Source organism: Pteropus alecto, unplaced genomic scaffold, assembly GCF_000325575.1.
Source record: "Pteropus alecto unplaced genomic scaffold, ASM32557v1 scaffold3, whole genome shotgun sequence".
Classification (NCBI taxonomy): Eukaryota; Metazoa; Chordata; class Mammalia; order Chiroptera; family Pteropodidae; genus Pteropus; species Pteropus alecto.
Genome location: NW_006442484.1, coordinates 8,420,390 through 8,432,881, shown reverse-complemented (window position 1 = coordinate 8,432,881; position 12,492 = coordinate 8,420,390). Strand labels below are relative to the sequence as shown.

Sequence of the window (12,492 nt, the reverse complement as noted above, 5' to 3'; positions counted from 1 at the left end):
AGCTTCATTTTGTTTCCGCCTCCCCCTTGGTTAACTCTGATTCACCAACCCCTGCTGCTGTCCCACACTGTCAGCACCAACAGAGCTCTAGCTCCCTAAACACCCAGTTTACTTCCTCCTACCCTAGACCTAGTATTTGGTCTTTAACATCAAGGGTGTACATCTTCTAGAATAGCACAGTCCAAAATAAATATGAGAGCCATATATATAACTTTAAATTAGTAGATTCATATACTCAAGTTATTCTGACAATACTTAAACATAAAACATATTTCAACAACTAAGTCAAACATGGGTTTTTAAATTTAAATTTAACTTATTTAAAATTAAAATTCTGTTCATGAGCCACACTCATCGCATTTCAAGTACTCAACAGCCACATGTGGCTAGTGGCTACCTTATTGGATATCACAGTTTTAGAAAACAAATTAACCTTCAAGAACAATTGCCACAGGGCAAATTAAGACAGCAAGCTCTCTGAAACAAAACAGGGCATAAAAAAAGCCCTAAATCCTAAGGATTGTGAACTCTGCTCTTTGTTCATGCAACAAGCATTTACTAAATATCTTCTATGAGTATGCACAGGCCTTACCATCATATGGGACAGGGACTGGGAGAGACATATTATATTTCATTTACTAAGTGCAGAATAACTACAAGCCAATTCAAAATTAAGCCTCAAATAGTGTGGAATAGGCTAACTCCAGCATTCTGGTGATTTTGAGCTTCAAAATTCCACTTATAAGTCAAACATACTATAAATAAAATGCATTTCACCACAGTGGCAGTTTTATTTCACAATTAGGTATTTAAGTTAGCTCCTAAAAGTTGATTGGGACCATAGTAAAATTATTATAGAGTTGCAGTTTTAAGTCTCAAATCAAAACCATGAGTCTTGCTTTTCTAACACCATAACATTGAAACAAATATACCCAAACATGTTTTTAAGAGACACACAATCCTTAAGGCCTTTGGCATGGCTGAGCAGGGTCAAAGTCCAGCTTTATATGGAAAGTCAAAAAAGGGGGAAGAAATTGGAGTGCTGGCTTCAAAGCCAAGATGCACTGTATGCCTAGGTTTATGAGTGACAGGAACACTGATGAAAGATGGATTCCTAGGCAGGGAAGAGTAATTAAGGGGTGTACAGTAAGCAGTGAGGGGAGAGGAAGGATGGAGCAGAGTGAGTCCCAGAGCCAGCAGAGGGCCAGCCATTGGGGAAGGGAAGGAAGAGCAGGTAAGACTTTCATAAAGGGACTAGAAGGAGGGCCAGTCCTAAGGGTAATGAGTACATAGGATAAAGAACTGAAAGTGGAGGCTCAGGAAAGGATCCTCATTTGAATCTAAAGGTTATATTTACGGGCATTTGAGAACTGAAAACTGCTGCTGCTAATGATGTGGATGAGGATGATGATGATGATAACAAGACCTAATAGTTGACATTTACTGTTTTCTACACAGGACAAATTGTTCAAAGTTATTCATATACATATATGGCAATGCAATCCTCATTTAATGGTAAAGATCCCCACGCAGTAGAGAGTACTAATAGAACTCTGAGAAAAGAGTCTAACAGCCAGAAAGGAGGAGAGGGAGCTTCCCCAAGAAGGGGAATAAAACACATACTTGCTGGGGCTATAACCCTTTCTATCCAGTTTGCTCTATCAGTTTAAAAATCACTCTCTTTTTGTTCAGATTCAGACCAAACAGCAAAGACTGGGCTGGTTTGTCTAAAAACCAAGGGCCAAACTTTCACTGGAACCTCAAACAATATTTATAGATAATGATAACGACACACTTTTGGAGTCCAGGAAACCTGAGTTCAAGTAGTAGTCTGAGACTCTTAATAGTTCTTAATAGCTGACTTTGGGCAAGTTAATTTTTAACCTTTCTAAATGCTGTCTTTATCACTTCCAAAAAAGATGAACTAATAAAATGTCAGAATGTGCTAAGTATTTACTTCGCAACCTCTCAAAAACTCACAACTTCTTATCTGCAAAACTAAAAAGAAAGCAAAAAAATCCTTCTCCTAAAAACAAAACCAAAAAAATCTTTCATTAAACATCTATCCTAGGCTTAGAAACCTGTAGAAGTCAGCACAACCCCACCAACGGGAACTAAGATTGGTATTGAGTCATTTGCTTTTTCACACTCCAAATTTGTGAGGAGTCACATACAAAATGTGTGCCCTGCTCTTTGTCCTAATAAAAGCCAAGCCAGACTCTGACTTCAGACTGCTCCAACTACTCCTGATGATGGAAAGAGACGTCCTGAATTTACCCAGCTATCGCATGGTGATAATGACAATGACTATGACACATGCAAAAGATCCACTTTGAAGCTGAGAATTTCAAAACAAAATACTGAAATATTGTTAGCATGGTCTCAGTGAAGTGGACAATTTACTGAATCTCACACTCCTTTTCACCCCCAGAGACATTTGAGTATCTATGATAATAAAAAAAAATGAAGGTATAAGCAATACATACAAAACCCACAACATTTCCCTAAGTATTCTTTGGCTCTGGAACATGTGACACTCACAGAGGTTATCTCTCCAGCTCTGGCTCATCTAAAACACTGTAGTCTCACCTGCCCACCTGCAGCTGGGGCTTGGATGGAAAAATCCCATCATAGCACCCATAATATACAACCTGTCCAGCTGCAAAGGCTACACACTCAGAAGTGCCCCACACTTGGTGGTTCTGTTGTCTTAAATTCTTAAAATTATTATTAATAATTCTTAACAAGAGGCTCTATATTTTCCTTTTATACTGGGCCCATGCAAATTATATAGCTGGTCTGGTGGTACCTGCCTCAAAAGAGTTCAACTCACAGAAGCAACTGGTGAGCTGAGCAGGCAGCCATCACAACTGGCTTAGCATCAAAGAACTTCCTTTGAATGAAAAAGACTTGTTTTCATGCTTAGGAATGAAAGACCTGACCCCACACAAGCCCCTTAAAAATAACAAAAAAGTGGCGATATCAATTCCATTTGAAAGATGGAATATTTAAGCCAATTAAGCCTAGTTTCCTTCTGGTTCTCTCCAATACCCCAGAGGGGAAGCCATCAGATGCACGCTCAGGGAGATGCCATTGGTTCCAGCTACCCAGCACGGGCTAGGTTATGAGGCAGAGCAACACACAGCAACCACACCCAGCACAAAGGAAAGAAGCCCAAGGAGACATACTCACATCAAGGAAGCAGTTACCCTAAGTAGAAAACGCAGGATATAAATGCAGGTTAATACTTAGGTTAAAAATTCAATGAGAAGTACTTCCATACGCACGCGTGTGTGTGTTTAAGTAAAAACTGAGGATATGAAATCAAAATAGTTTTAAAAACTAGAGATCTTTTTAAGAAGTGACAAAACCACTTATAAATTCTTCATTTTCTTAGGACAATTATTCACAGGAAACCAAAACTATTATTCTAACACTTAAAGTAAAACTTTTGAAAATTCTTTAGTTTACCTGAAAATTTCATTGAATGGTAAGGACGTGAAGGGCAGACCACTCCCTGCCTCCACAAATGCCCCAAACTCTAACTTCCCCAAAGAGGGGAAAGCCAGACCACACTATTACACACATTTCCAGAGAATTTCAAAGATGAGACATCTATCACCAGAAATTTGGGTTATTTAACACCAGAGAGAAAAGTCCCGGAGGTTGGGGGCCAAAAACAGTAAACCCAATCAGGTAAAAGCCAACCCAGTTAATCCCAACGAAGCAATTCAAAATAGCTTTTTTTTTCAATGGTTTTAGAAAACAGACACTTTTGACTGGGTCCCATTACTTACCTGCCATATTCCAAAAGTGTAGCATGTATTCGAGATTCTTCATCGAGCAGCTCCTCTGCTCCCTGTTGGCGTTTGTATTTCCGACGGGGCTTGTAAACATCCTGAGTGAATGAGACAGGAGTTACTGAATGTGGGAAGGCTTTCCCCCTGAACTGGTTGCTAAATGCATCCAGCCAGTCAGGGGAGTGAGTCCTTTACCCATCAAGCTGAGGGTACAGATCTCCTGCAGCAGAACAGTGGGCACTCAGGTGGCTGCCTGCAAGGAGCCTGCTATTTTGACTTTTACAGAGGTAGTGAATATTTCCATCCAATCTATTGCTTGTCAACTTTGTTGTAACTTTGTTTTTTGTCCTATGACATTTTAACAGTTTATGTAGTCAAACTTATCAACCATATCTTATTTTCTATCTCAGGTATTATATAAAAAAGTTCTTGTATGTTACTTTTATAGTTTATATTTAGCCTTTTCATCTATTCAGAATTTTTTTTTGTATAGTGAAAGGTAAGAATCTAGCTATTATTTTTCTGAACAGAAAATTAAAAATCCTAACATGATCAATAGTCTATCCTTTCTCTGATTTGAAATTATATGTATATAATATATGTAATAAACAAAGTTTATTTGTACATGACATGTAACAAGTGCTCAATTAATGTGGGTCTCCACCCCCTTGATAACCTGGTTTGTCATTCTATACTAAATGAATATCCTTCTCTACGGCCAAGCTGGCAATCATATCTTCAGTAATATATGCCTAGGGCTCTGAGTGCAAGTACGCGGTTGTTTATGCAAGCAAGGTATTCTAGTTGTGCGTGCCTAGATCTTTTCTTTTCCACTACCAGAGTTTACCACCTAATCTCTACCTGGACATCATCAGGGCAAATATTACTATCCAGTTTCTCCAGATAGTGGCATTTTTATTCTAATTAGAATTGATCCCTCCTTGATAATTCTGGTTAACTTTTATTATTACTTTATTTTTTATTATGAAAAATTTAAGTATACAGAAAAAATTCTTTCTCTAACAAATACTATATAATTTCAACAATTATGTGGAAAAAGAATGGAAAAGGGTCTGGGACAATTCGAGAAGGTCATTTTTATAGCTTGCTACCACAAATATTCTCTAGTTTGCTGCTGGTGTCCAAATGAATAGGAAGCTATAAATAACATAAAACAGATTTATGGGGAAATGAAAAATATAATGAATCCATATGACGTCAGTTACTGCGTATGCTTTAATTTCCTCTGAGCTCTACTATTATAGCAATACTACATAATTGAGCTTAACTGCTTTCTTAGTCAATGACCCAATATAGGAAATTGGATTCTTCTAAAAAAAAATTGACTCCAAAACAATAGCATACTGAAACCAACAGCTACAAGGACCTTTTATTCTGCCAAACAATGACAATGTTGGCCTTTGTGTAAGAATTCCTTATACTTTAAAGTGCCTCATAAACATCTTACATTTTGCAATTTATAGCTGCACTATGAGGCAGAGGCAAGGCAGACGCTATTACTTCTACCTTACTTCTGAAAAGCAGAGATTAAATAATTTGTCCAGGATTGCCAAGATAATATTAGGCCTGGCCCTAGGTGCCCTAGCTACTAGCCACAAAGTTTTTCCACTACACTAACTTGTCTCTGGGTGGACATTCTAGTCACCCACCAACCATTTCGGCTGAGCCCTCACATGAGACTCACTACACAATCTGAGGCTACCACATGAATCATTAGAATGATTTGGACCTAATAAAGACCGAACAGTAATAGTAATAAGAACCTAAAAGTCAGAGGTTTCTAGGCCAACCAGAAAGAACTATTGCTGAGTCATCATTTAAAACAACAAGGGTCAGGAACACTATGTCTAGTCCTGTTTCTGCCACTAACTAGCTGTATGGACCTTGGGAAAGGCAGTTCCCTCAATGGGCCTCATCTATAAAATGAGGGCTGAACTAACAGATCTTGAAAGAGACTCCCAGACTCTCATTATTTATGTTCTTTTAATCTTGCAAAGATACTGACTTGGTAACATAATTCCATTAATAACTTAAAGTCTGAGATTAATTAAAAAAAAAAAAAACATTCCATGCTTTACATATGATTGCACTCTTAAAAAGGTATGCTAAATCAATTTATCTTTTGCCATTAATAGGCGTAGCAATGGCAGTGGCTATTACTTATTAAATGCCAGGCATATACTGCTTTATATATGCTGCCCATTTGATCTTCATACCTATGAGGGTAGATACCCTTGTTTTCTATGTATAGATGATGAAATAGGCACAGGGTTAAATAACTTGCCCATGGCTATAAAGGTAGTAAATGACAGCAACAGGATGACTCCAGAATTGCTCTTAAGCACTCAGCAAGATGTTTTATACCTCAACTTTGATCACCCTTCAGGGGTTCTGATCATTTTTCTCAGCAGATGCTAAAGGACACACAAGTAGACCTAAAAACTTAAGGTGATTCTTGTAAGCAGAAAACTCTTGTACTATGAGAGTCACAGATCTCTACTTCACAGGTTTGCTACAAATCAGGTTCACCAATCAGAGCAATTACTCTTGAGTCACATTCCAAATGGCACGAGGGGAAGTGGAAGAGCACAGCACCTCAGCAGTGTCTGCAGCAAAGCCCTGATCGCTGCTCCCCATCATACTCCTTTACAAACAAACAGACCGGGTGGTGAAACAGCTACCACCAATTTGGCATATACCCAAAAGCTCCAGTGAACCAGACTACACCCAACTCAGCCGAAAGTGACATTCCCAAAATACTCAAGTTGCCTCCACTGAACTGAACAGCTCATTCTCATAGTGTTCAACAGCTCAAACTCAACTTTAACAGACACACCTCAGCCTATGAGGCCTGTGAACAGACTCTGCCTTCCATCTAAAGAGGCACCACAGATGTTTCCACCACAACAGCAATGAAAGAGCCCATAGAAAAAGTTATAACTGGGACAAAGTTTGTTTTTTAATTCGTACATTGATAAAACCACAACAAACAAAGCCCCTGGGTACTGAGTGAAGGAAATGACAAGAGACTGGTGGATGATGATCATTTCTGCAGAAAGGAATATGTCTATAGGTTTCAAAGCTGGGGAAGTAGAGTATTATTCTCCAGAGACACTCCTGAACCGTGTTCCCTTTCTATTCTCTTTTATGAACGCTGCTCTGCAGGGAGGTCTTCTGTTCTTTGAATTCCAGCACAAGTCCCACCTCAGGTCTTCTCGAGTCTGCACCAAATAGTGTAACTTGGTGGGTAAGAATATGGTCACTGCATTATAGAAATGAGCCAAAGACAGCTTCTGTATGTTGGCTCCTAAGCTTATTTCTTCACAGCATCTGAGACCTGTTGGCTCAAAAGCACACCAGTATCAAACTTCAATTTTTACACATCCAATTGTTTTAAATACGACCTCCCCAAAAGTAGATTTTTAGCTATTTATAGCTTGTCTAAATGTAGACATTAAATGTAAACATATTTTGCTAAACTGCTCCCAGCATTTCCTTAACCAAACAGAATAAGCCCTGGGGCTATAAAGACCACAAGCAGCTGCTGCCATTTGAGATCTCTGTCCCAGTTTCCTGCTGTACTACTGAGAAACATCACCTAGCATGTGAACCTCCTCTATGATGCCCTCATTCTCCAAACCTTCTGGATAGGTACCTAAACCTCTGGATGGTCGCATGCTGTGAGGGATTTACCCACCCTGCATGCAAACCTGTCAAAGGTTTGCATGCAGGGTGGGTAAATCCCTCACAGCAAACCCAAATAAAGTCTGTGTGTGCTACTGCCACCTCGCGGTCATATCTTTTTCCTTGATGAGCCCCTAATCGCTTGAATCTCTGACAACTAGAATGTCACTTCTTTCACCTCTGCTCCTAGACTGCAGACTGGCACTCAGTGAATGTTGAATATTACTAAATGAAGACATGGGAATCAGATAGGGTTTTTTAGTCCTTACTCCATAACTTATTGTCTATCTAATTTGGAGTAAGTTATTTTAACTTCTGTGGCTTTCCATCTGTAAAATAGGTAGACGTATGGTTGGTATGAGAATTATTTAACAGTATCTGACATACAGTAAGGGCAAAAATATGTATTTTTTAACATAGATGTCTATATTATTAATAAAACTTACTAATATTATTTTACTAATGTAGCCACATTTGCATTTTATGTACTGTATGAAAATGCCTTCCTCATGGCATTCCATTCCATATGGAAGAACACGATGGAGGAGTAATTTTAAATGACATAGTCTCTTGAGTTCAGGAAAGCATTTCCTTTCAACTAGACTGGAAGGTCTAAGAAGTCCTTTTTTCCCCCTGTCCCTTCTATTTTTGTACAAATATTTTTTTCTGTCCCTATTTTCATATAAAACTTTTCTGTCTCTTCTATTCTCATATAAAATTCTAAACATTACCAAAAAAAATGCTCAATAAACAGTAAATGAATATCTTTTGGGGATTTGGGGAAAAATTCACAGGTACTCTTTACTCAAGGTTAAAAGGGAGTAATAGACCTCACTGCACAGGACAGATACTCCATGAACAGGAAAGGCTCACAGCACAGAAAAGGAAGAAGTAAGCTGTATAACAGCACACTAAGAAAGATAAATAAACAACTATGATTTTGATGTGAAAGTGGAAGGTGGTGAGGGAAGGCCCGCCCTGGGTGGCAATAGTTTCCTTTTCTTATGTCCTTTGAAAAATATCAACTCCCATCAAGTAGGCATTCTACAAAGCAACTAGCTACTTATTGTGAAAAGGAGATATGGAGAAGTCAAGAAAGTAACACATTTGAAAGAAGAAAGCAGAAATACTTGGAATAATCTCCAAAAGGAAGAAAAATGAGGCCAAGACAGTGCAAGCACCTCAAGGTGATGAGCTCGGAAGTTACAGTTCACAGCGGCCTTTCTGCCCAGCAATCTGGCAAGAGATACTAAAAGCCTTAGGTATAACCTTTGACCCAATTCCACTTCGTGAAATGTATCCTAAGTAAATAATTATAGATAATTTTTTTTAGCTATGAGGCTGTCCTACATAATGGCCACCCGCTGCCCCCCCCCCGCCAAAAAAAACCTAAGCTAGTTACATTAGTACCACACAATGAATAATCTAAAGCCACTAAAAATGCTAGGTGGGTATATTTATTGGCATGGGAAGGTACACTTGATTATACTGATAAACAAAATAAGCCTGCAACAAAACAAAATATACAGTATAATGCCATTTTTTTTTTGTTTTGTCTGCGATTTCTAATTCTCTATATTGATATCCATAACTGTACTTCCCACTTGGAATATCAGTAACTACCTTTGGCTGGTGGTACCATGGGTGATTTAGTCTTTGTACTTATTCTTCATTTCCTAATTTTTCATTATTATTACTACAGAATTAGTATAAAAGAAAAAGAACCTTTTTTAAAACTAAAAATCATGCTCCAAAAAAAATGGATGAGCTATATAACCAAGGACAAACGCAAAAGATGGGAATAGTCCTATAAGGATCACTAAAGACAAGAATAAATTACATGTTTTGGAAAATATTAAAATGTTTAAATTTTTTTTTAATAGAGATTATTTCTAAGCAAGAATAAGTAAAAGCCTGTTGGTTGAGGCACACTGGTATCATGTTAACTGATGGGGGAAAAAAAAAAAGACAGTATAACAATTTCCACTTGACCAACATTCTCCAGCTAGACAAAGGATCTTCGAATGGGAAAAGTCACAGTAAACGACTGCAGAGGTGGTAGGGGAGCACCCACCATTCTGGATGTGTCTGGGGCTCTGGGACCCAGATGAATAATAGCCCAGAATCCTGAAGTCAGGAACAGTACTGCAAAACTGGTACCAGGATATAAGGGAAATCAGAGAGCAGGTGAAGAGGGAGAGAATTGGAGAAGCACCAACACCTGTTGCGTTTGAGGAATCAAATGTAAAATCAATATCTGGCTGCCTCTTCCTGGCTCTGCAACTCGGAAATTTATCAGTCTTTCTGAGCTTCAACTTCTAATTTATGAAATGGAAATAATAATATATGACTGCCTGAGTGCTGGTGTGGAGATAATGAGATAATGCTTGTAAAATGCCTAATTTGGTGCCTACTACACTCAATAGGTGACTGTTGCACACATTTTATATAAAAGAGTGGGTCTAGAAACTAGGTACCTGTATGTTACACTGTATTTTAATACTTAATTTACCATTCAAAATTTAAATTTGGGATCCTAGACTTGTCAATAATAAGAAACACTGATAAGGCATTTGAAGAACAGAACTGGGAAAAGATTGAAGAAGAAGAAAACCCTCTGAGACTTCCAGAGCCACAACTGATCATCCAGGAAGATTTCATTCTCTTCACTGAGAAAAGGATTCTCCTTGGGGAGAGTGACAACAAACAAAAAACAGTAAGCTGTTCCATTTCTTATATTGACTCACAATAAGAAGCCAGGGACATGCACTGCAGCCCTGGAATCTCTTGTCAGCTTCTGGGACTCTTTTTAAGGCTGCAAAGAAGCTCTTGCAGAAGTGGTGGGTGGGAGGGATGGAGGTTAATGGCAATGGAGCTCAGCTAAGAAACCTATGAAGACAACATCTGGAAGTGAGGAGTATTTTCAATAGACAGAGAAGAAAAATAAAACCCAAGGCCTCACTCTAGCCATCCACAGAAATTCTTTGCCATTCCTACTAAAAATGTACTGTCAGTCCACTGACGAGTTAGTTCATACATTAAAAAGGAAATAAACTAAGCAATATGAACTATTATCAAAAAGACTGGGAGAGTTTCTTTCCATCTTCTTTTATCCTGATATTATTTTCTAATCAGCTGCAATTTTTTTTACCTAGAGGCTCACAGCGTAGTAATTACAAGACTATGTTTGCATCCTGGCTCCATCATTACCCATGTGACCCTGGGCAACTTATATAACCTAACCTATTTGTGCCTTAGTTTCCTTACCTGTAAAAAAAACAAACACACACACACACACACACACACACACACACACACACACACAAAACTACTAGGGTAGTTGAGAGGACTAGATGAACTATATATAAATGTTCAGAACAATGTCTGGGCACTATGTGTTTGTCATTATCATTATCACCTTAAATTCTATGCAGTCACATTACCAAGTAGAAGAGGAATTTTTTTTTAAAGAAAAACTCCATTACAAATGAAAAGGAGAAATAATGTATCTCTAGAGGCCTGAAATTAATAGGTATAGAGATGCCAGGTCCTGTTTCAATGATAGGATGATCGACAGCTACAATAGCCTTTTATTCTGGGTGATACAGATGAAAAGTGTAATGTTTTCTTACTCTCTACCCAGGGCTCAGAGTGAGATTTACATATAAAGGTATTCGGTAAAGCATTACAAACATTTTACTTGTATTTATTGTTTTTGAATAGGTAATACACAAACTTAATACAAAATTCAAAGAGAATTTCCCTTCTCCTGCCCCTGGATCCCCAGCTCCCTGTATCAGAAGTAAAGCTGTTACCTGGTTCTCCTATTTTTCCAGAAATGAAACATTTAAAATAAAGGAAAGTAACAGCATATCCAACTAGCTGGTTATTATTTGTTAAGACAAATGCTATTAGGCGGAATCTTTAATAGCATACAAAAGACTATATTGCTGTGCGGAAAAAACTCTACAAAATTATATTTAAAGTATAATTCTAATTTAGTATTAAAATGCACATTAAAAACAGAAGAAATATGTCCAAGCATCAAAAGTGGCTGCTTCTGTGTTTTAAGATTAAAGTTGATTTTCTTTCCTTGTATCTCTCAATGTTAAAAAACAAAAGACAAAACAAAACAAAACAAAAAAACTTTGAAGTTCTAAACTGAACATCTATCATAACCAGGAAAAAAAATTACTTGTTGTCATACCATGTGCTCTTTTTCTTATTATTTAATATTGCCACCAAATCTGAAAACAGTTTCTGGTTTCAAGGTGTAACTATCTTAAAGGTTTTCCACTCTTCCATTTCTAAAACGGAATTAAGGAAAAGATACAAATTACAACTCTAAAATGAGAAAGACGTCTTTTTTATTTTAAACAAGCACTTCATGTCTTTCATTATCAAATAATTGTTATTTGTAATCACCTGGGGAGATCAAACACTTACTCTTAAAGTAAAAAAACATGCAAAATAATACTATGCATTATTTTTGGAAGAGAATTTACACCCAGGCATTGAGGCTTCATTCCCATCAGCTCAGGTAGGAAGGCTGGGGGGTGATGTGGGGACTAGGCTGACAAAGTTCTGCTGGGCTCTGGCCCAGAATGTTTTGAAAAGGCCCAAAGCTCTCCTCTGCCCCTTGCACTGGGGAAGTGGGCACATGTGTGTAGGTTCCACAGTTAAGATACATTGTGTATAATGACATAAGCCATCCCAGAATTTCCCACATAAAGCTCAGAAGCTATTCTGCCTCTTTAAAGCCACCATGGGGGTGGTAACTTCAATTTAGCATCTCCAGTTCATCACCTGCTTTTTGCAGCTATTCAAAGTTTAAATCTGCCACTGGCACAAATGAGAAAGGGTTCTGGGTGTTAAAACTAGAACAAAGAGAAACAGAAGGTGGTGGTTGTGGCCAGTTCTACCCGTGAATGGTGGCGTCTAGATATGTGATACTTGAGGCAGGCAGAGCGTCCCTCCTGGACAATCC

At 38.1% G+C, this 12,492-nt stretch overlaps 1 protein-coding gene across 1 annotated transcript in view; it reads right to left on the bottom strand.

Annotated features, from left to right (window-relative positions):
• The window catches only part of CCDC93 (coiled-coil domain containing 93), an 80,451-nt gene that overhangs the window by 49,434 nt on the left and 18,525 nt on the right, over window positions 1-12,492 (bottom strand). Inside the window, exon 7 of the mRNA XM_006921431.3 lies at window positions 3,798-3,898. Coding sequence (XP_006921493.1) covers window positions 3,798-3,898 — 101 coding nt within the window. The remainder of the gene's footprint in view (window positions 1-3,797; window positions 3,899-12,492) is intronic.